The sequence below is a fragment of the Eschrichtius robustus genome, chromosome 14 (assembly GCF_028021215.1).
Source record: "Eschrichtius robustus isolate mEscRob2 chromosome 14, mEscRob2.pri, whole genome shotgun sequence".
NCBI lineage: Eukaryota > Metazoa > Chordata > Mammalia > Artiodactyla > Eschrichtiidae > Eschrichtius > Eschrichtius robustus.
Window position 1 is genome coordinate 99,723,334 of NC_090837.1, and position 23,728 is coordinate 99,747,061.

The 23,728-nt window shown below is 58.3% G+C and overlaps 1 protein-coding gene across 5 annotated transcripts in view; it reads left to right on the plus strand.

The window, feature by feature from the left end:
* CTDP1 (CTD phosphatase subunit 1) overlaps window positions 1-23,728 on the plus strand; it is a 47,000-nt gene that overhangs the window by 22,300 nt on the left and 972 nt on the right. For 4 of the 5 annotated variants that reach the window (XM_068562486.1, XM_068562484.1, XM_068562487.1 and 1 more), the window contains exons 11-12: window positions 7,269-7,431; window positions 15,929-16,113. In XM_068562486.1, coding sequence (XP_068418587.1) covers window positions 7,269-7,431; window positions 15,929-16,113 — 348 coding nt within the window. Of the gene's footprint in view, window positions 1-7,268; window positions 7,432-15,928; window positions 16,114-16,337; window positions 16,623-23,728 lie in introns of those variants that run through there. The other variant, XM_068562485.1, reaches the window with a different exon arrangement.

The following is a 23,728-nucleotide window of genomic DNA, read 5'->3' on the forward strand; positions in this document are numbered from 1 at the left end:
CCGTCCGTCAGGCTTCGGAGGCCTGGTTGTATTTTAAGCAACAGAAAGCATGGCTGTTGGTGGCATCCTGGGAGGAAGCGGTGACACCAAGTTCAGGGAAGCCACTGCTCTGACCAGGGGCCCAGGCTGGCGGCCGCCGTCACAGACAGAGGGGAGCGCAGGGAAGACTCGCGCCGAGACAAAGCCCGTGTGTGTTCGGGGCCCCGGCTGCCCGTGCGGCGAGGACGGGGCGATGCCCGGGGTGGCTGCTTCGCCTGCCCTGCCTGGGCTCGGGAAGGTGTCCCAAGAAGGCTGGCTGCGCTGGACGCGAGGGCGCCCACGGTGAGCCGGCCGCCCAGCCGGACTGCCTCCCGACTGGACTCGGGACCCGCAGGCAGCGGAAACGCCGAGGGCTCGGACGCGGTGCTGGGTGAGGTGCAGTTGATGGGAAGGTGTCTTGAGGCCCCTCCGAGCATCCAGCCCTGTGCTTTGCAGGGGCTGGGGCCCCACCCTTCTGGCTCGCAGGAGAGGGTGTGTAAACGGTGGGGGGAGGTAGGTGGTGACGGGCATCTCCACGAGCAGCTCCTTTGGGAAGTGCGCCCTGATGCTTCATTTCCCAGGTCACATCCGTGTGGCCACTGTCGTGATCGGACACAGAGGCCCGAGAGCAGTGGGTGGGTGCGAGGTGCCCATGCCCCCGTGCAGGTGCCCCTGCCCAGTAGGGGTGGACCTGGGAGGGGACGGGCCTGCGATGAGTCTGGGGTTTCCAATGCGGGTGAGAGGAGTGAAGACACAGCCACAGAGATGAGAGCATTTCCGGTTTTCAGGAGGGGGTTCTGTGGTGTTAGTTCTTCGTTTGGCTCAGTCAACTTCCAGCCTTTAGCAGAGTGGACAAGCCTCCCTAGGCTGCCTGGCGACGGTCGCTGCCTAGATTAGCTTGGATGGGCATCACTTGGAGTAAAACGACGTTATGGTCCCTGACCCTTGAGATGAGGGAACACGAAGGATGGGCCGTATCAGCAGCAACCTGGGCCCCTCTTCAGAGAATCATGTTTCACTGCAGTCTTGCTGGTTGTGTGGTCGCGTTTCTGTTCCAGGGGATGGTTTGTAGATTTGTAATTTGAGTCAGAAGCACACCGACAGGAAAGATCTGTGCGTTAAAAGGGCACAGAAGTGCAATTTTACAGTAACAGTTACATAATTTCAAGCATCACGAAGTCAGTACTGTCCTGAGCTTTACCTGAGCCGCTCCTGGTTTTAGAATCTGCTTTCTTACCATTGAAAACAAAATCACACATTGATTTATTTCTCTAATATGTAAAGAACAAGTGCATATTGTCTTAAACTGTTTGGAATGTTTAAAAATTAGGTACAAAAATGGTTTTCCGATTATTAAGCCTTGGTGGAAGACAGTTGGCAGCAGGCTTGGGATTTCTTCGATGAGAAGAAGTGGTCAAGTGCCGTCTGAACACAGACCCGAGGATGCGGGGAGAGTGCGTCTTTCACCGTACGACACTAATAGTCAGGCAACAGGTCACCACACATTTGTTCTCAGATGTGCAGAATGTATGTGAACAGCAGTAATTCCGTTTCGAGTGACATCACAGTCTTGCAGCTCTGCCCAACTTTTCTATGGAAAACACACGCGTCGGGCTGTAGTTTATTCTAGTGACTTGACTTTTGAGGAAATTCGTTCTTTTTTGAGCTTGGAGGTGTGAATTTCACCAAAATATTAATTTTTTTGGTAATTATCAGACCGCCTAGGTACACAAAAGAGCGTTCCTGTGACTCACGAAGTCTGCTGGCCGTGTGGGTTTTGTAAGGGGGCGGTGCTGCCGCACCCAGACACGTCTGTGCCTCATCCATCCCTCCACACGGCCACGCCCTTGAGCCCTGGGCCTCCGGCCCTGCACCGGCCACCCCGCTGGGCCGGTCGGCCCTTGCTGGTCCTGCTTCCTGGAGTGGCCCCTCACCCACCCGTGTGCAGAGGGCAGGAGCAGGGGCCCCTCCCCCACGGGTGGCGTCGCAGCCGTGTCCCGAGCCCGGCACCCCACAGGCCCTATTGTGACAGGGCGCCTGGAGCTGTCAGTCGTTACTTTGTTCCTAGTGTTCATCTGGGAGTTGTCAGTCTCTAGTTGCTGCTTTGCTCTTCTGGTTCTGGGCTAGGGCGCTGGCCCACCGGGGGGGGGCTTGGAGTCGGAGGGCCCTGGGGAGCGAGGGGCGGAGCTCCCCTTCACGGGATTTCCGCACGTGGAATGCTGTCAGGGTGTGGACCTTGGCGCTGAGAGCAGTTGCTGGGCGCCGTCCGCCCCAGGCAGCTTCAGTTCAGAGCCCCCCGGGCTAGGGCCCGTGCGACAGGCGTGGCTCCGGGGGGGTCACTGAGCCCAAGCTGGGCTTCCCGCAGGCGACGACCTCAGGGGTGTGTCTGAGCGTGAGGGGTGCAGGGCGGGGGCAGCACCCCTTACGGAGACAGCGGGCTGCGAGTGGCCCCGGGCTTCCCGGCATCAGGCACCCAAATGTATCTCCCTGCACGGACAGCCTCTGAAATTCCCAATTCCTTTTCATTTACCCATTGTTTGTTGTGTGCTGTAAGTTGTGAACGTTTTGTTTTCTTAAAGTAGAGGTTTTATTTTGAGACAATCGTAGACTCACAGGCCGTTGTCAGAAATAACAGAGATCCCAGGGACCGTTAACCCGCTTCCCCCCTTGGCGTCATCTCACAGAACTGCAGCCAGTCCCGAGCCGGGACGCTGACACTGGCCTGGTCCAGACGCAGCATCCGTCCCCACCAGGGCCCCCCGGCCCACCTCCAGCCCGCCCAGCCCCACCCCCAAGCCTAACCCGGCCATCGCTGGTCTGTCTCCGTCCCTGTACTCCTGTCATCCCGAGAACACGGAGTAAGTGGAGTCACCGGTGTGCAGCTCCACTCAGCACAGTTCCCTGGAGATTCTGCCCCGATATGGCCGTGGCCGCTGCTGAGGGGTGTTTCGTGGTAAGAGGTACCGCGGCTTCTGTGGCGTTCACCCGCCGGAGGTCATCTGGGGTGTGTCCAGCTCTGGAATGTTACTGATACGGCCGCTGCTGTTGCAAACGTCTGTGTACGTCTCTGTTTCTCCTGAATCGGTGCCCAGGAGCGGGACTGCTGAGTTGTACAGTGAGTGTGCTTAGTTTTACAAGAAGCCGTCCAGTTTTTTCTGCAGTGGTGGTACCTTTTACGTCCCCACCAGCGGGTGGGGGACATTGTTTCTCTGCATCTGGTGCCCCCGTTTCCACTTGAGCCGCCCTGAGGGTGTGGGACGTGTGGTTTCGTGCTCGCCCTTTCTCACGGCCCTTTGCCTCTGTGGAGTCGCCTCAGCGAGACGTCCCGTCGCCTGCCCGTGCGTTCGAGGCTCTTAGGGTGTCTTGGGCCCTTGTCCTTCGTCCGTTGCGAGCCTTGTGGAAGCTTCTCGTGCTCTGGGGGTGCCTTCCACCCTCTTAACAGAGTCGTCGGCAGAGCAGACGTTTCTCGTTTGGGGGAGGTTCTCTGACTGGTTGTCTTTCCGTGAGTTAAGCTTCGGTGTCAGGTCCGTGGACCCTGCCTGGCCTGGATCCTGGTAGTTTCACGTATTGTATTGAAGTCGTGGTCCGTTTCGAGTGAGTTTTGGCCTAACGTGAGAGGTTTGAGGGTGGGGCCGTTTGTGGGCAAGGCCGTCTTTCCTCCGTGGGCTTGTTCTGCACCTTTGTTGGGCTCAGGGGACCATATTCCTGTGGGTCCGTTCCGGGGTTCTCTGTCTCTTGCAGTGGTTGGTTGGTGGGCATTCTTGCCTTTTTCGTAGTCTGAGGGTGAAAACGTTGAGCCTCTCACCGTCACGTGTGGTGTCGGCTGCGAGTTTCTGTAGCTGCTCCTCGTCGGATTCCTGTCTTCCCTGTGTTTCACCGTGAAACTGGGTGTTCACTGTGTTTCACTGGGTGTTGAATTTCTTCATCGCCTTATCTGTGTTGACCTCAAGCTCACGCAGTTTTTCTTCTTTGGCCTGTTACTTGAGTCGTATTTCCCTTGTAACTGGAGTAGCATTTCTCTCACTGCTTTCAAGATTTTTTTTTTCCTTGTCTTGAATTGCAAATTTGATGGTGATGTGTCTTAATATGGATGTGGGCGTTTATCCTGTTCTGGATTCACTTAAGAGTCTCGAATCTGAAAGCTTCACGTCTTTTTGGCCAAATTTGGGGCATTTGTTTCCGGCCATTATTCTTCAAGCACTTCTTCAGCTCTGCGTGTTTCTCCTCTCCTTCTGGGGCACCAGTGACAGGAACGTGGAGCCTCACTGTCGTCGCGTGGGCCTGAGGCTGTGTGCGTTTTTCCTCTTCAGTCTGTTTCCTGTCGTTTGCATGGAGTACCTTCTAGGGCGTCTTCAGATTCAGATTTCCTTCCCTCTGTTCCCTCCGTCGCGATACTGAGCCCACCCAATGCCTGTTTTTGTTTGTTTTCACTTCTAAAATTTCCATTTGGTTCTTCTTTTTATCTTCTATTTCTTTCCTGAGGCTTTTTGCTTCTTTCATTTATTTCAAGTGTGCTTGGAATTGCTTATTGAAGCATTTCTTTTTATTGCGGATACTTTGGAATCTTTGTCAGACAATTCTGTCATTTCTGTCACCTCAGTTGACATCTCCTGATTGTCTTTTTTCAGTCAGTTGGAGATCTTTCTGGCTCTTGGTGTGACAGGTGGTTTTCAATTGAAACCTGGAGACGGGCCTCTTTCTGAGAGTCTGGACCTTGCTGAAACCTTCTGTTTAGCTGGCTTTCGCAGGCTGTGCTCCCGCAGTAGAAGTTATAAGATACCTCCTCACCCCTGCCGGGCAGGGGCCGAAGTCCAGGGTCCCACTCGACCTCCGCTGACGCCGGCCTGGGGGTCACTGTTACTGCCGGGCAGCCTTGGGGGTGCGGGGTCCACGACAGTCTGACGCCTCCCGGTTTTGGCAGGTGGGTGGGCTCCACTGACACTGCAGCGCTTCACGGACCTGCTTAGAAAATGTAGAACGAGGATCTCGGGCCAGGCAGGGTCCACACACTTGACACTGGAAGCATGACTCACGGGAAGAAAACTGATCAGGCGCTTCCTCCAAGCGAGAAACCTCTGCTCTGCCAGCGACTCCGCCGCCAGCTCCGTGACCGCTGGCCGGGAGGAGGCCCGGCCCCGCGCCCGCGCGGTGGGATGGGGCGAGGCAGCAGGCGGGGCTGCGGTCCGGTCCTGTCCTGGAGGCTGCGGCTGCTCCTGAGCCGGGCCGCCCGCGGGTGTGTCCAGTTGCCGGTTCCCGGGACGAGGAGCAGGAAGCACCGGGGAAGCCACCGCGGGGCCTGGGGCTCGGGCTGTGCGCGCGGAGCCGATTCAGAAACCACAGGGAATCTGCTCGATCGCGTCTCGCGGCGCCGTTCCCGTCGGGGGGAGACGTGCGAGCAGGTGGCGGGGGGCTGCGAGCTGGCCCTCCGGCCGTCGGTCCTGGGGGCTTCGTCGACTGGGGTTCACCAGGTTAGAAAGCAAAACCGAGACACCTTTAAAATACTCGCTTTTCATTCATCTCAAAAGAGCGATAAACCACTGCACATTAACACTGTTTTAACGAAGAAAAACTGTTCTCCAAATCGAAAAGAAACGTAATGAGAAGGGCAGCTTGTCTGCATTTCTGCGAATCTCTGGCTTAGCGGAAGACAGGGTTCCCACCTGCCTCCTGGGCCGCCTGGTGTGACCTGCCGTCCAGTGGGGACGCCGGAGGGAGTTCTGGCCTCGCCCGGTGTGTCTCTGGAAGAGGGAGGATCTTGCGAATGCCCTGAGGGGGTTCTCAGGAGCCCCCAACGTGGTGGCCGATTTTCAGCATCTTCCACGTGGAAGAACATCCTGCCTTTTCAGGTGCTTGTGCGCAGCTCAGGCTGAGCCCACACCCCACTGCCTTGAGGAACAGTCGGCCCCCGGGCCCATGAGCCTCCGTAGAGGGTGTACGTGTTCTCACCTTCCCCGTTCTGGGTCTGAAGGGAGGCTGTGCTAGTAAAAAGGTACTTCTGCCGTTTTCCATATTCGTAAGAGGAGCTCTGGTTGGTGGGGTGACGGGGAGTGGGTGTGGGCTGAAGTGCAGCCTGATGCCCAGGTCAGAAGACAGGGCAGGAAGCTCTTACACCACGTGAATACGAGGAGGTGGCAAGGCGGGCGGGCCGTCGAGAGGCTGGGGACAGAGCCTGACTTCGGAAGAAGCAGGGGTCAGCGGTTTCTAGATGGTCCTTCATGTTTCTGCGTCAGAAATCTTAACCACCATCAGATAGTATGTGGTTAGCCCAGTACAGTTGCTTCCTTTCAGTTTCGTGATTCAGACTTATTACCACCATTTTTCTTCAGAGTAACAAGGTTTTGCTACGTCGTCTTCAGTTTCCTGGTGGCCGTGAGGTGCCCACGGCCAGCTCCAGAGGGAGGCGCCCGCTTCACGAAGCCCCTTAAGTTCTGAGGCCGTCACGGGCACTGCCCCTTGTTGGGGACCTGACACGGGATGAGAGCGTGTGCAGGCGACAGGGGTGCTCTGGGGTCTGTTCCAGGTGGAACGGAGAGGGTAGCTCAGAGGACAGTCACTGTCACGCCAGCCTGGGCTCGGCTCCAGGACAGAAGCGTTCTGGGAACAGAAGGTTGGCTCCTCATGCAGTGTTGGTATTTAATAGTTTAATAAAACCACACGCGTGACCCTGAACGTTCCTGTCCTCTGTGGACGGACGGACTTTCACTGCAACCCAGGGCACTCTGTTTCTTAAATTCACCATCACGTTATTTCTACTTTTATAGCCTGCATGTTACAGAAATGGTTTGTTTCGTGAAATCTTATGGCTGCTTGATCTTACTTTGAGGGTAAATAGCACTCCTGCTGGTTTCTGGGCGAGTGTTCACCATCTCTTTTCACCTTTGCCCTTTGTTCTCAAATGAGTCCCGCCAGGCGGATGCTCTGGACGGTGCGGTTTGTTGATGGGAGGAGCTAAGTGTGCACTTTTAGCCCGAAGGAGGGCGAGCCTGACCGGCCTGCAGCCTGGCTGGACCAGCAGGGATTTGGTTTCGTAAACAAACCCAGATCAAGCCTGAGTAGGTACCGTCCACGAGACAGCGTGTGTTTCCACAGCTGGGATATCGTGTGTGTGTGTGTGTGTGTGTGTGTGTGTGTGTGTGTGTGTGTGTGTGTGTGTGTGTTTTACCTATCCCGAGAGTCGGGAATCTGATTCAGGGCTGGAAAGGTGACTTCAGACAACTCTCCTCATGTGGGGCCTGTGAAATTCCTTTCAGAGCGGTTCAGCCACATCACCAGCAGACGTTTGGTGAAGACTTGCCAGCTAATCAAGATGGAGAGCAGCCTGGTCCTTCGAGAAGGAAGCGCCAGCCCAGCATGTCGGAGACCATGCCACTATACACGCTGTGCAAGGAGGACTTAGAGAGTATGGACAAAGAGGTGAGCCCCGGCCCAGCCGCAGCGCGCCTCGCGTGCGGCCTCAGCCTGGCCTTCTGGTCTCCACGGGACGCGTGGGAGAGGAGGTGACGACAGCGGGAAGTGACCAGTCGGTGTATTGGCAGCGTAGAAGGCGGGTTTCTGCTCCCCCTTCCGCCCCGGCGCCCACGGCGGTGTCTGGCGTTGTCGCTAACAAGGGGGCTCCTGGCGTCGAGTGGGTGGGCGCCAGGGGAGCCGCCAAGCAGCCTGCGGTGCCCGGGCGGCCCCCGCGTCCTCAGGGCCCAGGTCGAGACACCCTCTGCACTCTCAGGTTGCACGTACGTTTTGAAGCACACCCAGATCGTGACTGGGAATTGGCTGTTACACCACTAACAGGTTTCAGGCAACGTGGGTAGAAGTGGTGTTTTGTTCTAAATGCTTAATTGTGCGAATAATGATTGTAGGACCCAGAATCCCTTCTGAAGTGAAGATTAAATACAGAGGGGATTCTCCTTAGGACCAGAACAAAACTAAACCACAGATAATTTTGCAAGTGAGCTGTTTGTCTCTGGCCCACGAAGGAAGCAGTGGGAGCGCCCGTCAGCCTGCCCTTTGTCCCTCTCGCCCAGTGTCCCGTGCCTGCCCCAGGGCCTGTGTGCCCCTGATCCATCCTAGGTCAGGCCCCTCAGAGAAGGCCCCAGCCTGTGGAAGGTGGCTTGGGCAGCATGGTTCTGGGGCTGCTGTTCTACGCAGGCACCGTTGTGGACACCACACCTCACGTCCCACTAAACGGAGCTGGGCCCGGATCAGGACCGACACTCCTCCGGCCCTCAGGTCTGCATCTTAGAGGCAGACAGCTCCCACAGCCACTCAGCCACTCGTACTGCGCAGACAGAAGTCGTCCTCGGACCATCGCGGATGCCAGGGAGAGCCCTGAGGACAGAGATGCATTTCAGCTTACTTCCAGCGGTAGCAGAAGAATGTTAATATTCAGTATAGAATCCTACCAGCAACTCAGACCATCATCTTCAGATGATAATTTATCCCGTGACGCTTAAACCTGCTTTCAGATGTGCCGAATTTCTCTATTTGCTGTTTTTTGCCTTTTTGAGCATTTAACCAGCACACTGCTGGGGTTTGTTCATAAAAATGTTTTCTCCTAGAAAAATTTCTTCATCCGTAAGCCTGTCTTCTTGATCTAGGATGTTCCTTGTTCTCCGTGAGGGAAGCTGGCTGCTGGGGGTGGGCGGGGGACAGCTGGACACTCACTTCTCTCCTCCTGCCCACCCCCTCACCCCAGTCCTCCCAGGCGGACGGGCGGGTTCGCTGCTGGACCCCTGCACAGACACAGTTCAGTTCGTCAAGCAGTGGCCACGATTTTCCCACTTGTTTGTTGCACATCAAAGGGTGTCGAAATCTTAACATGAAATAAGTGTTAAATACACTTCCCGTCACTCTGAAACCTGACTTTTCTTTCAGAAATGAAAATTAGCCTTAAAACCTTAGATTTGACTCTTCAGGAAGAAAGGTTTTGAAGGAGAGAGAAATCCTGGACTTGGGATGCCAGCGAACATGGCTGTCGTTTTAGAAATGAGGGAACCAGGGGTTGGTGTCCAGCGGTGCTCAGGGGGTCCTGCTCGATTCCCGGTGACATCTGGGCCCCAGAGAGACCGCTCGGTCAGTGCTGGGCGCCAGATGACCAGGGGAGCGGGCGCCCGGCTCTCCATCTTCCCTGCGTGGCAGGGCAGGGGCCGTGTGGGGCTTTAGGATTCGAGGCCGGACAGAGCTGGGCAGAGACCATGTCCCACCACCTGCAGCTCTGCCCAGAGAAGACCAGGCTGTTGTCCCCAGGGCCGCACGAAGGACGGGAGGTCCCCGTGGAGCCGCAGCAGGCGGCTGAGGCCAGAGAGGTGTTCCCTCCCCGTAAAGCTCAGGGAAACGGGGCTACTGACGAGGGTGCTGCCTGGGTGCTCCTCTGGGCGGTGGCTCTGAGCCCGTTGTAGTTGTAGTTTACTCCACCAGAGGGGGCTCTTCAGGTGGGCCGGGACCGGCAGCGACAGGGGCTTGTCTGCTCTACACTTTGAGGACCACGTCTGCGGGCTCCACAGCCAGGGCGTCCCAAGCACAGACGCCTCTCCCAGCCCCCAGCCGCCCCGAACCCTTCATTTCCAGTGTCAGCTCCTCTTACCAAAAGGCACATCTCACCAGCCGCAAGGTGTCCCGTACCTGCAGCCTGCACCTAACCCTGATCAGGAATGCCGCTGTCCTTGTAACACGCCCCGCGCAGGCTGGCATTTCACATGAGCATCTTGCAGACCCAGAATCTGAGCAGCACCTCCTCGTTGCTTTTTTCAAAGAAGCAAAAGTGTACGCACGTCTGGTGTGATCACCGCTGTCTTTGTCTTGTTGATGCCAGATGGTTGTATTTGTGTATTTTGGTTCACGTGAAAAAGCTGTTTGCCGAGTAGAGGCTCAGCAACTCCCCGTCTGCCATGGTTCAGGCGGAAGCGGTGGCGGTGTGGCCTCTGTGCGTGCAGCCCGCGTGCGGCCTTTGGGCAGCAGTTCCCTTTCAGCCCCGCGGCAGCCTCCTTCAAGGAGGTGATTGTGGACTTTATTTGTTAGTTTGGGGGCATGCTTTGTTTCTGTTGATACGTACGTCTGTTTGGACCAGCGAGCACCATCCGTCAGCACAGCGAGTTCCTGTCTCATTTCCCATCTATGGACATTAACACGTTTCACTGGAGAAATTGAGACCTCAGGCACAGGTTTGCTATCTTGTGGGTTAAAGCCTTTGATACGCAGTAAGCGAAGTGTCCGAAGGTGGTCCGTTGACCCCGAGAGGCCACCGCTGCACACGTGGGTGGCAGTTTCAGCCTGCTGCCCTCGCCGCCGTGGTCCATTTTGCTGCGCGTGTCACGGGGCTGTTGCCCCAGGGAGATCTGCAGACCTGCTTATCGCACCCCTGACGGCGGGTCTGCTCTGTGCTGGTGGCAAATACTGCCTTGTGAGGATTATGTTCTGAGTAAAATAGGTACATTTTCCACGAGCTTCAAAACATTGAGAAGAAGCCAGGTGATCCCAGAAGCTACTTGAAGACCCAGCTTCGGGGACTTCGGAGGCTAGAGCAGGCGTGGTCCAGCAGCATTTGGGTTTGTGTTCAAAAGTCAGGGCCATTAGCACATTCGCGATTCTTTGCGCAGATTAATGATTCTTAGGATTGATGTGGTCTTCCATTCTGCGTGGTTGCCATAAAGCTGTCATTTCCCAGAGGCGGTGGCGTCTTCTCACAGCATGCTTTTGCTGGTGATCAGTTCCGTCAGCACGTGTTTTTGTTACTAGCAGATGCACAAGGAAAGCGTGGGAAGTTCTCACAGCGCCTGCCGTGCGGCGTCTGCTCAGCTGGAGGTGTCCAGTTAGCACGATGCACCAGCGGCGCACACGTCGGGGAGCAGAGGGGAGCGGAGGCGGGCGCGTGTGGACGGCGCCCTGTGGCCCCGCCCCCCGGCCAGTGCAGGGCTGGACTCTGCCTCTGGCGCGCTTGACGCAGCTGCATCTCACGGCTGCAGGCGCGCTGAGCTCACGGCACACCTCCCGCCTCTGCCACCTTCTTGCGCTACTCTCGCTCTGCGGTGGCCCGCGTGTGCGGGCGTGTGCGTGCGCGTGTCCCGTGTGCTGCCTCGGCTTCCGGCTCCGTTTCTGCTCCTCCCGCTTTTTCTGTCTTCGACTCTTTGTTAGAAGTCGATCCCAGCCGTGCTGGGTGTGGGGCGGACGGCACTGCAAAGGCGTGAAACTCCCGTCGCAGTCCCCGGCCGGCAGGACAGAGCTTTCCGTCTTAGCCTGACTGGGCTGGTCACCTGCTAAAACACAAAGCCCTGTTCTCCAGAGCTTCTACCGGGACATAATATTCAGGATGTCCAGGACACGATTTAACAGTTACTCAACACGCGAACACGGGAACGGGCCATTCCCAAGAGAGTGACAGCAGGCGCCTACCCGGATAGCCCAGACGTTGGGGTCATCAGACCAGCACTACGGCAGCGGGCATGGCCGTGGCCATGGCCATCGGGAGAGGCACAGCCTTGAAGAGAGTGCAAACCACGAAGAAGAACCACGTGGAAACATGAGGACTGGACACGCGCTCAGGCAGATGCCCTGAAATTCACCAGGAGGACCCCTGGTGACGAGGAAAGATTAAGTGAACTTGAAGACAGGGTTACGGGAATCACCCTGAGGAACAGCAGGAAAACAGACCGGGCAGAGGGGTCAGAGTCTCAGGGACACCGGGGTCAAATCAGAAGTTGAATGTTTGTGTCGTCCGAGTTCATAAGAGGGAGAGATCGGTGCAGAAAAAATACTTGTGGAGATAATGGCTGAAAACCTCAAATTTGGCGGAAGACTTCAATTTACTGCCCTTGATGGCATAAACTAGTTTGGCCAGTTGTGGAATTTCTTCAAAGGCGGTCACGACTCCTTCTCCCCTGGGATGGAAGCGGGCTGTGCGAAAGGCCGGCCCAGCGGGACACAGACGGTCGCGGGGTGGGGGTCGGGGTTGACGCCCACTCGTCGTCCGTCCCCCCCCCCCCCCCCCCCCGCATGTGGCCTCCCTGAGCTGACGTGAGGCCAGAGCACGCGTTGCTCGGGTACTGGGTGTTCTTACTGCGTGTTTTAGGAGCAGTACGTGTCTGCAGAGGTTTAATGGTTAGTTTTCACGACCACCTGAGTCTTCTCCTCCCTTTGTCTTCGGCCCCTTTGCTTGTCCGGGCTCGCCCTGTGGTCCCGTTTCTGTCTGTGCAGCCTGGTCAGCCTCGACTCCCGTGTGAGGTCGGTTCTCTTCCTGGGACTGAATCCGAGCCCGAGGCGGGGCGGGCGCTCCCGGGCGGGCCGTCAGGGTCAGTGTGGGGGACAGGCTCCCGAAGTCAGCGTGTCTTACCGCCGTGCCGTGCCATCTGGGTGTCAGGAGGCGGGCAGCCCCGCAGTCGCTGCTGGGGACTCCAGGTGTTTTGAGGTACCACGTTGGGCTTTAGGAGAAATACTTGAGATTGAAGATAACGCACGTGTGGAAACAGCACATTAGTATGCGGACAGTGAGGTAGAGGCACGTCCTAGCCCGGCTCTCGCTCCCCAGGGGGCCTGTTCCGCAGACTGCTGGGCTGGCCCATGGCGGGCAGGTGGGTGCCGAGCACGCGGGGACCGTCGGGGACAGACGGCTGCCCGAGGCCCGGCCACCGGGGCGCTTCCTGCGAAACGCGGGGCTCTGTGGGCCCCGGGAGAGCGTCCCGTCCGCGGCCGCCGAGGGGACAGCAGACTCTGGTGGTGTCTGCCTGAAGCGTGAAGTCTAGACAAGGGTCGACCACGCGGGTGTGTGCACGGCTGCCTTCTGGTCCCCTTTTCCACATCACGGGAACGTCATTGGAGAAAGTTAAGTTTAATAGGCTCAGTACTGCTTTCGGTTTTATTTCGTGAGAATGCAGCATATTAAGGAGAGTGACCAGGACGTTTGTTCTTCTGGCCAAGAGAGAAGTACGTTGGTGTTGGTCCAAAGACCCTTCAGGTGGTATCATTTCCACCTTACCAGAAGCGCGTTGCCTGAGACCAGAGCTTAGAATTCACGCACGTGGTCCTTGGAGGCGTGTCCTCTTCACGGGCGGCGCTGTTAGTCGCTTAGAGTAGCTCACTCGTGCTCTCGCTGCGTCCGGTTCCCTCCCTCTGCAGGCAAAGCAACAGAATGGTGGGAAGAAGAAAGTGCCTTCACCAGGGCTGGGACGAGGCGTGTCCCCTCTGGCCGTCCTTGGCCTGGACTTGCTCTGTTTCCATTTCTTCTGTCTCCCTCGTCTGCCTCACCTCCATGGGTCAGAAGCTGAGATGAGTTTTACTAACTCTTCACGATCCTGCATCTTCCAAGTCGATGGGTGGAAACATTCCCAAGAGCATTTGATGTCATTCGTACTTGCCCTTTGAGAGATTTCAGTACTTGAGGAAAAAGTGAATTTTGTATTTCTCTTCACATACTTGCTTTTAGATTTTCCCTTAATTAAGACTTTGAAATATTTACACGAGCATTTTTAAAACAACATTTACGAAGTAAATGGTTCATTGCAGATCCCTGTTCTTCAGGAAGGGCAAAGTTGTCCTCGTGCAGAGCTCTATGTGAGGGAAGCCGCGGGGAGAGCACACCAGGCAGGGTTGAGGTGAGACCAGACCTCCTGCGGGATGAGCCCACGCTGTCCGCCAGGCCTGGTGCTAACGCCACCGAGGCGCGAGCCCTTCGTGGGGGGCCCGGCACGCGGCCCAGGCTGGGGTCGCCCCGCAGTCTCTGAGCTGCTGGGATGGCGTGCTTCGGGCAGATTTTTAAACGACTGGCTTCTTTTAGTTCTTTCTTTTCCCCTGCAAAGATGGGATGCGGAGTTAAAGACCTGAAGTGTTTTCAGAGCAAAATTTGACAGGTTTGCTTATCAAAATGAAGTTAAGTACAGCCAACTAAATGTACCAGTGAAGTGTAAGTGCCAATAACCTGTTAGAATTAGTACAATTAGATGCTTTTTGTTAAGTGCCTTTAGTTTAACCCGAGAGGATATAACGTGTGAGGATCTCGTGACCGCCGACGATAAAGCCAACACTTTGACTGTCAATTAAAATGTTTCCGTATTTTTAACTTGTGAGGTCCGTGTGCATCGTCCCTTCCTAAACTGCGTGTTGATAGATTTGAAATTGGATACAGTGGTTCAAAGACGTCAGCCTTGGCCTGAGCGCGCAGGGTGTGGCTGGTGGTCCCTGGGCAGAGCTGCTCTGTAGAGGCGGTGCCCCCCCCCCACCCCGCCCTCGAATTTAATCAGAGGGTTGAAACCCTGTCTGTCCCGTTTCCGGTGCCTTCCCCGAGGTATCCCTGCCATGCACCGCGAGTCCGCAACTCTCCCAGGGAAGCGGGCCCGGTAGCGCCACGGGGAGCAGCCGGTGTGCAGGGCACACGCCCAGGAGGGTGCTGCGGGCGCGGGAGGGGCGCCGCGGGGGCATCCCCTGGTCGTCCTGGGCTCTGGGCCCCGTGGGAGCCTCCCGGACTCAGGGCTCAGGTAGAAATGGGTGCTTTGCTGGAAGAAGCCAGAGTTCCCGTGAGTGAGGTGCACCTAACAGCCTTCCTTGCTTGGCGTGTCTTAGCTTGGTAAAGTAGCCATTCCCATCCCCGTAGTTTAAAGTTCAGAAAGCCCAAGAGCCTGCGTGGGCGCAGCCCTCGTCCCCACCCCCGCCGGCCGCCCTCTGTCTCTCATATGCCGCGCGGCCCTCGAGTGCTGGCTGTTAGCTGGGTTCCAGCCTTGCTGTGCTGGAGCCGCAGGGGGTCGTTCCCTGAGCGTTTGGTGGATGGTCACTCTTGCTCGGTTGACCAGGGGTGTGGCAGTGCCCGCCTGGCTTGCCCTGAGACCTTCACCCCCAGCCGCAGCCAGCAGTCGAGAAACACAGGACGCGCACGGCCCACGGGACTCCCCGACGCCAGACGCAGTCGTAAATGGGGGGTCCCGGGTTGTCACGCGTCCTTCTGACCAGCCGGCCGCCTGTCGGCTCCCACGCCCCTGCCGGGACGGCTGAGAACTTGGGAAACGCGGAATCGGGCACGTGGTCGAGGCCTGACGGGCAGCGGGTGAAGGGCACACGGGTGAGGTCGGGAGGGTCCCGGCCAGAAGCTCCTGAGCCCTGTGCCTTGGGGGTTCTAGGGAGGCTTCCTGGGGGCAGGGTGGGGCGGGAAGTTCTAGGCCGCTCATCCGCTGGTGCTTCTGGGTGAGCGGCCCCGCCCCGGAGTCCACCACGGTCGCCTCATTAGAGCAAAGGAGCTCCCTCGTCCGGGAGACTCCGGGGGTTCGGGAGCTCTGGCTGGGAGCCGGCGGCAGAGCCCGATGAACAAACCCCTTGTCGTTTCGCACACACGAAGCGGCGTCACAGATCAAACTTGTTAGGTCATGACCCCGCTCTGAGGCCATAAGAACGTAGTTATGCTAGCTGACGGGACATGGGGTCTCTGCTCCTTCCTGGGAAAGGTGCTGGCGGGTCCGTGTTCAGGAAACAGGGGCCCCTCCTCCTCTCGCCGCTGCCTTCCTCTTTCCAACGCCCCGTCCTCCGTCGTGGGCGTCAGGTGTCGTCGGGGCCCTGCCCCCTGCCCCCCAGCCGCCCTCCCTTGCCAGTGTCTGTGAACAGTTAAGCCTGAGGTCTGTCAGAGAAGGCAGATGCGCAGGCACCCCACACGCGGCCGCGTGGGTCCCAGGACCCGGCGAGGTGGGCGCGGAGGAGGGACAGCCTGGGCCACCTCTGCCTCCCGTCGTCCACCCCGTGGGCCTTGTCCACGCTCCTCGGTGCTGTTTGTAAGCATCCGTCTCGCGGCAGGCCCCGTGTTGGAGCTTTACGACGTGTCCTGCGTGCTTAGTCACGGGAAGCGGGGCCCGTGCAGAAATCTGCGGTGGTGTCACTCCCGGGGGAGGGACCGTTGCGTGGATTCTTCAGAAAGGTGATCTTGTGCTGACTCTTGGCCCTTCGTCAGGTGGATGACATCCTGGGAGAGGGCAGCGATGACAGTGACAGCGAGAAGAAGAAGCCGGGAGACGCGGAGGAGCGGGAGCGGGGACCGCGGCCCAGGCGGCCCGAGGCCCTGGGGGCCCCAAGGGGGCCCACGCTCGGGTCAGCGCCATCCAGCGAGAGGAACGCGGCAGACGGCCGGGGGCCCAGGTGAGGGGGCCTGCGAGAGGAAGGGGGGCCGTCGGGGGCCCAGGTGAGGGTGGGCCTGGGAGGTGAGGGGGCCTGCGAGAGGAAGGGGGGCCGTCGGGGGCCCAGGAGAGGAGGGGGGGCCCAGGTGAGGGGGGGCCTGGGAGGTGAGGGGGGGCCTGTGCGCTGCCCCGCGAGTGCCAGACACCTTCCGTGTTGATCAGTGCACTGTTGTTATTCTGTTGTAGCTTCCCAGTGTTGTTATGGACCACGATGTGCGGGTATCATTTTCAAGGCAGTAGTGAGGGGGTAAGAGACCTGAAGACGTCGGTCTGGGTGGTCCTGAGAGGGCAAAGGTCACTGTCCTGTTTCTGAAACATACAAAGCACGTGACAGGTTTTTAAGAATATTACACTTGTGGTGCCATCGATTTTTATCAAGTGTTTTATGATTCAGTTACCACTTGGGCAGATGTAACTCCTCCCCTTCACAGAGTGCACAGTGTCTGTGGTAGGTGGTGGTTCGTGCCCAGGTGTGGTCCCAGCGGCCCAGGAGCCTGCGGGGGGGCTCCTCTCCCTGAGTCCCCGCTCGTGTCTGGAGGGCTGCTGAGTGTGGACCCGGGACGGGACACGGCCAGGAGCAGCGTGCTGTCCACCGATGGCAGCCCCGTGCTCTGTGTCCGGCTGCGTGGTGTGTTCGCAGCCCCTGTGCGGGGTCATTGGTCTTCCCAGGGTTTCGAGTGTTCGGAGGCAGGTCGTGGTGAGAACTGGACCCCACGTGACCTCACGCGTGTGCAGGGCGTAGGCCGAGGGGCAGCTGCCAACACCAGTGTCTGCTCTCGGGGTTACTCAGCTTGTTAGGACTGTAAGTTCTGACACTGAATCAGGTAGGATGGTGCGATTGTGCTTTCTTTTTTATTTTATTGTGTTTTACTTTATTTACTTATCGGTATTTATTTATTTATTTATTTATTTATTTTTGGCCGTACCTCGCAGCATACGGGATCTTAGTTCCGCAACCAGGGATCAAACCTGTGGTAGGGGAGGGGTGGTTTCTCTCGGGATGATTCAAGGCATCATGTTTATTGTGTTCTCTATTTCTATTATTATTACTTTGTAATGTGTGATGAAATAAGCATACAGTTCACCACAGTGCAGAATCAGTGGGAGCCCCGAGCTTGTTTTCACTTGCCACGCACTGATAGGGTTTTGATACGAGTCTGTGAGCCATGGATTTATTATGGTCTCTGTGCAGCCAAACCCCCCTGCTGATGAGAATCTGGATCTGCAGCCGCTCCCCATCGCTAGCGTCACCGCCTCAGCTCCGCCTCAGATCATCGGGCGTTAGATCCTCATGAGGGGCGCGCCACCTAGACCCCTCGCATGCGCAGTTCCCCGCAGCGTTCATCCCCCTTGAGAATCCAATGTCGCCGCTGATCTGACAGGAGGCGGAGCTCAGGCGGTGACGCAGCGATGGGGAGTGGCTGTAAATACAGACGGAGCTTCGCTCGCTCACCCACCGCTCGCCTCCTGCTGTGCGGCCCGGTTCCTAACAGGCCACGGACTGGTACTGGTCCGAGGCCCGGGGGCTGGGGACCCCTGCCTTACACAGTTCTTTGACTCAGCTGCGTCTTCAGCTCAGTGCGAGGGCCCCCTGGGGCTCTCGAGGGATGTGGGGAGCCGGGGCCTCTCTGGGGAGTCCACTCCCAGAACCCCGGTGCCAGTGCTGCTGGGCTGCTCTGCGTGCCCGATTCCGTTTTCTCTGCCAAGTGAAGAGAAAGACATAAAGCCTCTTCTCTAAGACTGGGAAGGACGGGCCGGAGTCCTGGGGCCAGCGTCCTGCTTTGTCTCCACGGAGTCATCTGCCCACACGTGAAGCAGCTCAGGGCCACGCGGAGAAAGCCTTGCCCGCGGTGGTTTGGTGCTGCCGTCGGGGCCAGAGGCGTGTGGCCTGCGTCCACTGCGGCTCCTGTCAGCCCTGCACGGTGCCAGGGAGTCCAGCGCCGGGGCCGGTGGCCTGGCGCGGGGCTGTGGTCCGCGCTGGGCCGGCGTGGGGCAGGTGGGGGGTGCTCAGGACCCCCCCCAGCCCCGGTCTCCTCGCCGTCCTCACTGCAGCCGCCGTTTCACACCGTGCTGTAGGGCTTGACCTCAGTGGTGTGGGAATCTGAGATGAGGAGGACAAAGCCCAGGGTCCGCCGAGAGGCCGCCTCCCCCTTGGCGGCCACAGGGACCCGCCCCCGCCTGCCCCTCCGCCGCTCGGCGTCTCCCTGCGCCCGACGTCGAGTCTGCCCTGCGTCGGGGCTGAGGCGCCGTGATCAGGCTCGGGAGCTCATCCCTTTCTCTGCACAGAAGTTGGCGAATGTGGTTTCCGCGTATGTTTTATTCTTGTCAGTGGGCTCTAGGTGCAGAAGTGTGCACGCTTTGGATTTTCCCATAGTAGCGTTTTTATTTGAAATTAAGTCAGACGAGTTTGGGGGCTTTGTTTCTTGCCTGCGGAACATTTCGGTCCATGGCCTTTGCCGTGAGCGGTGGCACCTTGCGCCCCGGATCGCGGCCTGGCTTCTCCCGAGCGGTTGGCAGCACATCCTGCCGGCCTGAGTGGCCAGGCTCTTCTACGGGATCTTAATGTCACTGGAACTTGAAGGTGACTTCTGATGGAAGGACGGGCGTGGGGTTTTGGCTTGTCCACTGAGAACCGATCCACTCTTCTTTCAAATGAACAGACGTCAGACGCCCGTTTTACACACGGCAGCTGGAGGGGCACTTCCGCTCCTTGAGGTAGATCCCTGAGTAAGAAGTCAGGGCCGTTTGGCAGGCACTTGCCCGACAAGACGTCCGCAGGCGTTGGAGACGCCCCCCTGTCCCCACCACTCGCAGGAGACGTGCGACTGGAGACTCGGCCTGGGGTCTCGTGTCCTGGGCGGTAGGCTCGGCCAGCGGGAGCCGGCTCTCTCTCCCGAAGACCGTTCTCTCAGTGCCAGAGAGTTTAGTCTCAGCACCTTCCCCATCCCACCCGGCCCCGTGGTGAACTAGTCAGGAGCATGGCTCCACGTCCAAAGGCTAAACTCCTGACCCGAGTCCCGGGCTCCCGCCGCCCAGTACTTCTGCCGCCTCCCCTTCTCCGCCGGGGCGCGGTGGCCGGGGTCCCAGCCGAACGTGTAGACAGACGGTGCGAAGGTGTGCAGAGGCCCTCACGCGTGAGAGCTGTTCTCAGTGCTGGGTGGTCGCCTAGGCAAAGCTGTCTTGACTACGCTGGGGAGGTTGGTCATTTCGAAGATGGAGGAGACGTGGGCCTGGTGTTTGTGACCAGAGAGCAGACCCAGCTGTGCTGCCGGGGTGGAGCCCGAAGGCCGCTTCTCAGCCAGCCCTCCACCTCCACCCTGTCGCTGCTTTGCCTTGTGTCAGCCCGGGGCAGGTGCTCCCCTGCACGCACGTGGGCACATGCACACACGTACCTGAAACAGCTTTTGTTAGGTAAAATAGTGACCTTACCACCTGCCGTGCTGCTCTGTTCTTTTTCTTTCTGCCAAAAATACCAAGCTGGTTGTAACCAGCAATTTGAAAACACCTTGTGTCTGCGCTGCCAGCTGGCGACCCTGGGACCAAGGTGCTTGGTTCAGGTTGTACGTTCCCCAGGCTGTGGCTGAGGAGCTGCCCTTCTGTTGCGTGGACACGTGGCTTCCCGTCGATTCACGTGTCGACTTGTGATGTTTAACCCGCCGTAGCCGACAGCGCCGTGGTGACACCCTGGTGCCCCAGCCCTTTGCGTGTGCGAGGTCATCACACACGGTCGCTTTCTGAAGGCGGAATCGCCGAGGTCAGAAGGCCTTCGCGCTCTTGACCTGGTAGCTGCTTCGAGTTGCCCTGCGACCGTGGAGGGTCGTGCCGATGGTGAGAGGGCTGGCTGTCCCCCACCCTCCCTGACACGGTGCTTCGTGACGGCTTCTGGCCCCTGCGGCGTGCTGGATAGAAAGCGGCGCTGTTTTAGGTGTGTGTGCCTTTCTCTCTCCCTGCGCTGAGCCCGCGCCCAAGGCTGGACCCCAGGGACGTTGCGCTGTTGGCGGGGGGGTGGGGGGGGGTGGGGGGGGTGGGGGGGCCGGTGCAGCAGCTCCACCAGAACAGCCCCGCCCTGGGGGGAGGGGCGACCAGGGCCCGGAGTGGCCGCAGCGCAGTAACTAAAACGCCCAGTTTCCAGCAAAAAGAATCACGGGACGTCGGAGAGACAGAAGAATGATCCACAGACAAGACAGAAGAGGCCAGAGAAGCTGCCCGAGAGGGCGACCGCGTCAGAGGAACAGACGGGGTACGTTCCCAGGGCCGCGGAGACTGAGAACCGCCGAAGGGTCCTGGGGACAGCATCTCAGACGGCACCGCCAGGCCCTCGGCGCGCACGTGGCAGGACTGCCGGGGGCGTAATGACCGGCACCTTCCCGAATGTGACGGGGGACACCATCGGACACATCCCGGGAGCTCAGGACCCTCCCCGGGTCAGCTCAGAGGTCCCCATCTGCACGCTTCACGGCGAAGATGCAGGAAGCCAAGACCCCTTCGTCTCGAAATAGGTGCCATCACCTGAGTTCTCAGGCTCTTCAGAAACAGTTGAAGAGACGCGGTCCGTATGATTTTTCCTTGGAATGCGCCCTCGCGCCCTCGCAGCCTGTGGCCCTGACCTGATCACACGCCCCGGAGCCCGGTGTCGTGTTACAGTAACCTACACGTGCATCTCTTTGAAGAGGCAGCAGAGCCTCCGCTGTCGGCTGTCGTGACCGTGACCGGACGGGGCAGGCAGGAGCCCACGCGCGTCCTCTCTGCCTCGGGGTCCGGACGGCCTTCCGCAGCCCGGGGCAGGTGCTCCCCTGCACGCACGTGGGCACATGCACACACGTACCTGAAACAGCTTTTGTTAGGTAAAATAGTGACCTTACCACCTGCCGTGCTGCTCTGTTCTTTTTCTTTCTGCCAAAAATACCAAGCTGGTTGTAACCAGCAATTTGAAAAATAAATGCATTGTGGACTGTTTGATCTTGTTGGCTAGACGCCAGTATAAAATAATAATGTGTGTTTATTTGCCGTAGTTGCTGAAATAATTGTGCATCTTATTAAACAGCAGACTTCAGGTGCGGGTCCACGTGCCTCTTTACAGCAAAGAGCTCAGAGGCTGGGACGTGAGGGAGGAGACGTGCATACGTGATTTACGTTCCTGTTCACGTTCTTGCTTTATTCCACGTTGAATCTGGGCCGATTCTTGAGCCTTAAATTTTCCCCAAATTAAATCTGTTAGCGTTTCTCTAGGGGACTGTGCTGTTGGTTGTGAAAACAAAATACAGTTATTGCACGTTCTGCTGAGAGGAAAGGAAGCTGGTCTCAATTTTAGGCATTTATTAACCACGACTTGCAGCTGTGTCCAGTCTTTGAGGTGATTTTTAATTACTAAAACTTAATCGTGTTGGATATAGGAATACTCCAAACGTTATTTAACCGAGACTGTAGGTTTTGCTCTTCCCAGCACAAGGCACTGTGGCCACTGTGGCCCCGACCCTGGTCCCCAGGCCCCCGGACGCGGCCGCACGAGTGGACACCGAGGTCCCAGAGCCTCTCCCGCGGGACCAGCCGCGTTTCAGCACAGTCGACGTTCGTCTCTCTGCACAGAGGCTGTGACAGCTGTGGGGTCCCGCCTGGCTGTTAGCTGGCGTCTCCCTGGGGGGCGGGGCGGACACCCCGTGCAGCCCATGCTGTCCCAGAAGGCTGCCCTGCAGCGGGGTCTCCAGATGCAGTGCAGGAGGTTTTATCAACGGGACGCCCCGGGATCAGCCTCCTAGGGGCCTGCGCCTCTCCCGCCCCGGGGTCCCTCCCCGGGCCCCCTGCGCCACCTGTGAGCCGCCCCCGCAGCAGAGCACCAGCCCCGGCGACGCAGCCGGGCGCCGTCCACTGACTCAGCCTCGGCCTCCTTGTTGAAGCACCTCGGGGTGCACGAGGGTCTCTGTACCCAGGCAGAGGGCCCGGCTCTTCCTGGACCCGGGGGCTTCCTCACCAGTGGCGGGACACCTCCTCTTTGCCCTTGTACTTGGTGCTTCCTGGAAGCTCGTCCCCGCGGTGACCGGAAGACGGGGATCTGCTTTACGGCACGCACGGCACCCACCCCGGTGGGCACCCAGGAGGCGGGACACACCGGAGGCGGAGGGCGGGCGGGGAGGAGCCTCGAGGACAGACCACGTCCCCACGTGCTCTCGGCGCCGCCGGCGGTGCAGCCACAAGCGGGGGCCGGGAGGGCGGGGTTCAGCCCCTTCTGCCCACCACCCTCAGCTGAGCACGGCTCAGGCCTGGGGGCTGACTCTTCTCTGCTCTCGTGTGTGTTATTGCTGCACACACGCGCACACGCGACCCCCCAGTTCTGTCCCTGGGAGGCGGTGCTGGGCAGTGCCCCGTGGAGCGTGGGTGTCATTGGGGTTATCTGCAGTAGTTTGAACGGTAGAGGAGAAAGCGGTCTCTCTAAACTGTTCCAGCTACACGTCGTTTCTAAGTTTATCTGTATGTTCACCACTCAGCGAAGGGGAATCGCGTGAGCGCCTCAGATTAATTACGCTTAACCCCATCTTTTGTTCCACCATCTCTCGCAAATCCAGAGTTAACCCTACAGTGTGTGTGAGGGGCTGGACCCTCGGGCCGCGTGTCTGCTCAGATTTGGCTGGAGTTGGCGAGGCCCGGGCGCCGTGTCCCAGCCGTGGCTTTGCTGTGCAACCACCTTGGTCAGTGTTTGTCCTGAAAGCGCATCACCGGGTACCACACGGCTCCATCCACTTGTCCAGATCCTGGCGCCCCCCCCACCCGCCGTGTCGCTTCCCATCCGCCCCCCCTTCCTGCACCGACCTCCTCCCGGTGCCGACAGGGCCCGAGAGGAGGGGTTTCTTTCGGGTTTACTTTCCCTTCCCTGTCCTCATGCGCACTGGGGGCCCAGCTCCAGCCGCGGGTGCTGATGAGCCAGGCCGGAGCGGCCAGCAGGGGGCGGCGCCGGGTCGCGGTGATCGTTCACGTCCCCCTCGGGTCACATGCTCCCTCGGGGCCGGGGTCCCTCTCCTCTGACTTCTGCCAGCCTCAGGGCTGAATGTGCTTCCTGACTGTCACCTTGATTCGCTTTTCAAATTACGTAGTAGTATCTTTTTCAGCGTTCATTGGTCCTTTTTTTTTTTGCCAACTGCGCTTTTCTGTTTGAGGAGTGTTTCTCACAATTAGGTTATTCCTTGTCTGTTGTAGAAATTTCTGTGTGTATTATAGGTCTTAGGTTATAGACGTCATACTCTTGCACGTCATTTTCCCAGTCTCGTGTGTGTCTGTGACTGCTTGAGATGCAGTCTTTTGTGTCTCGAAGAGGTAAATCTTTTGGGGGGTTTCTTCCCTTCAGAAGGTTTCCCCAAACCATAGTAGTTCCTACGTAACTTTTCTTTTCGATAAATGGTGCGACGACAACTGTAAACTGTTGACCTCCAGATGCAGAATAAATAATCTGAGTCAGCAATGTACTCAGCAGTTAACTCAAAATAGATTTTATAGACCTGAATGTAAAACATAACACCCGTCTGCTGGCGGCTGTCCCCGCCTCCCTTCCCAGCGGCTTGTCCAGCTCCAGCCGTAGCCCCGAGCTC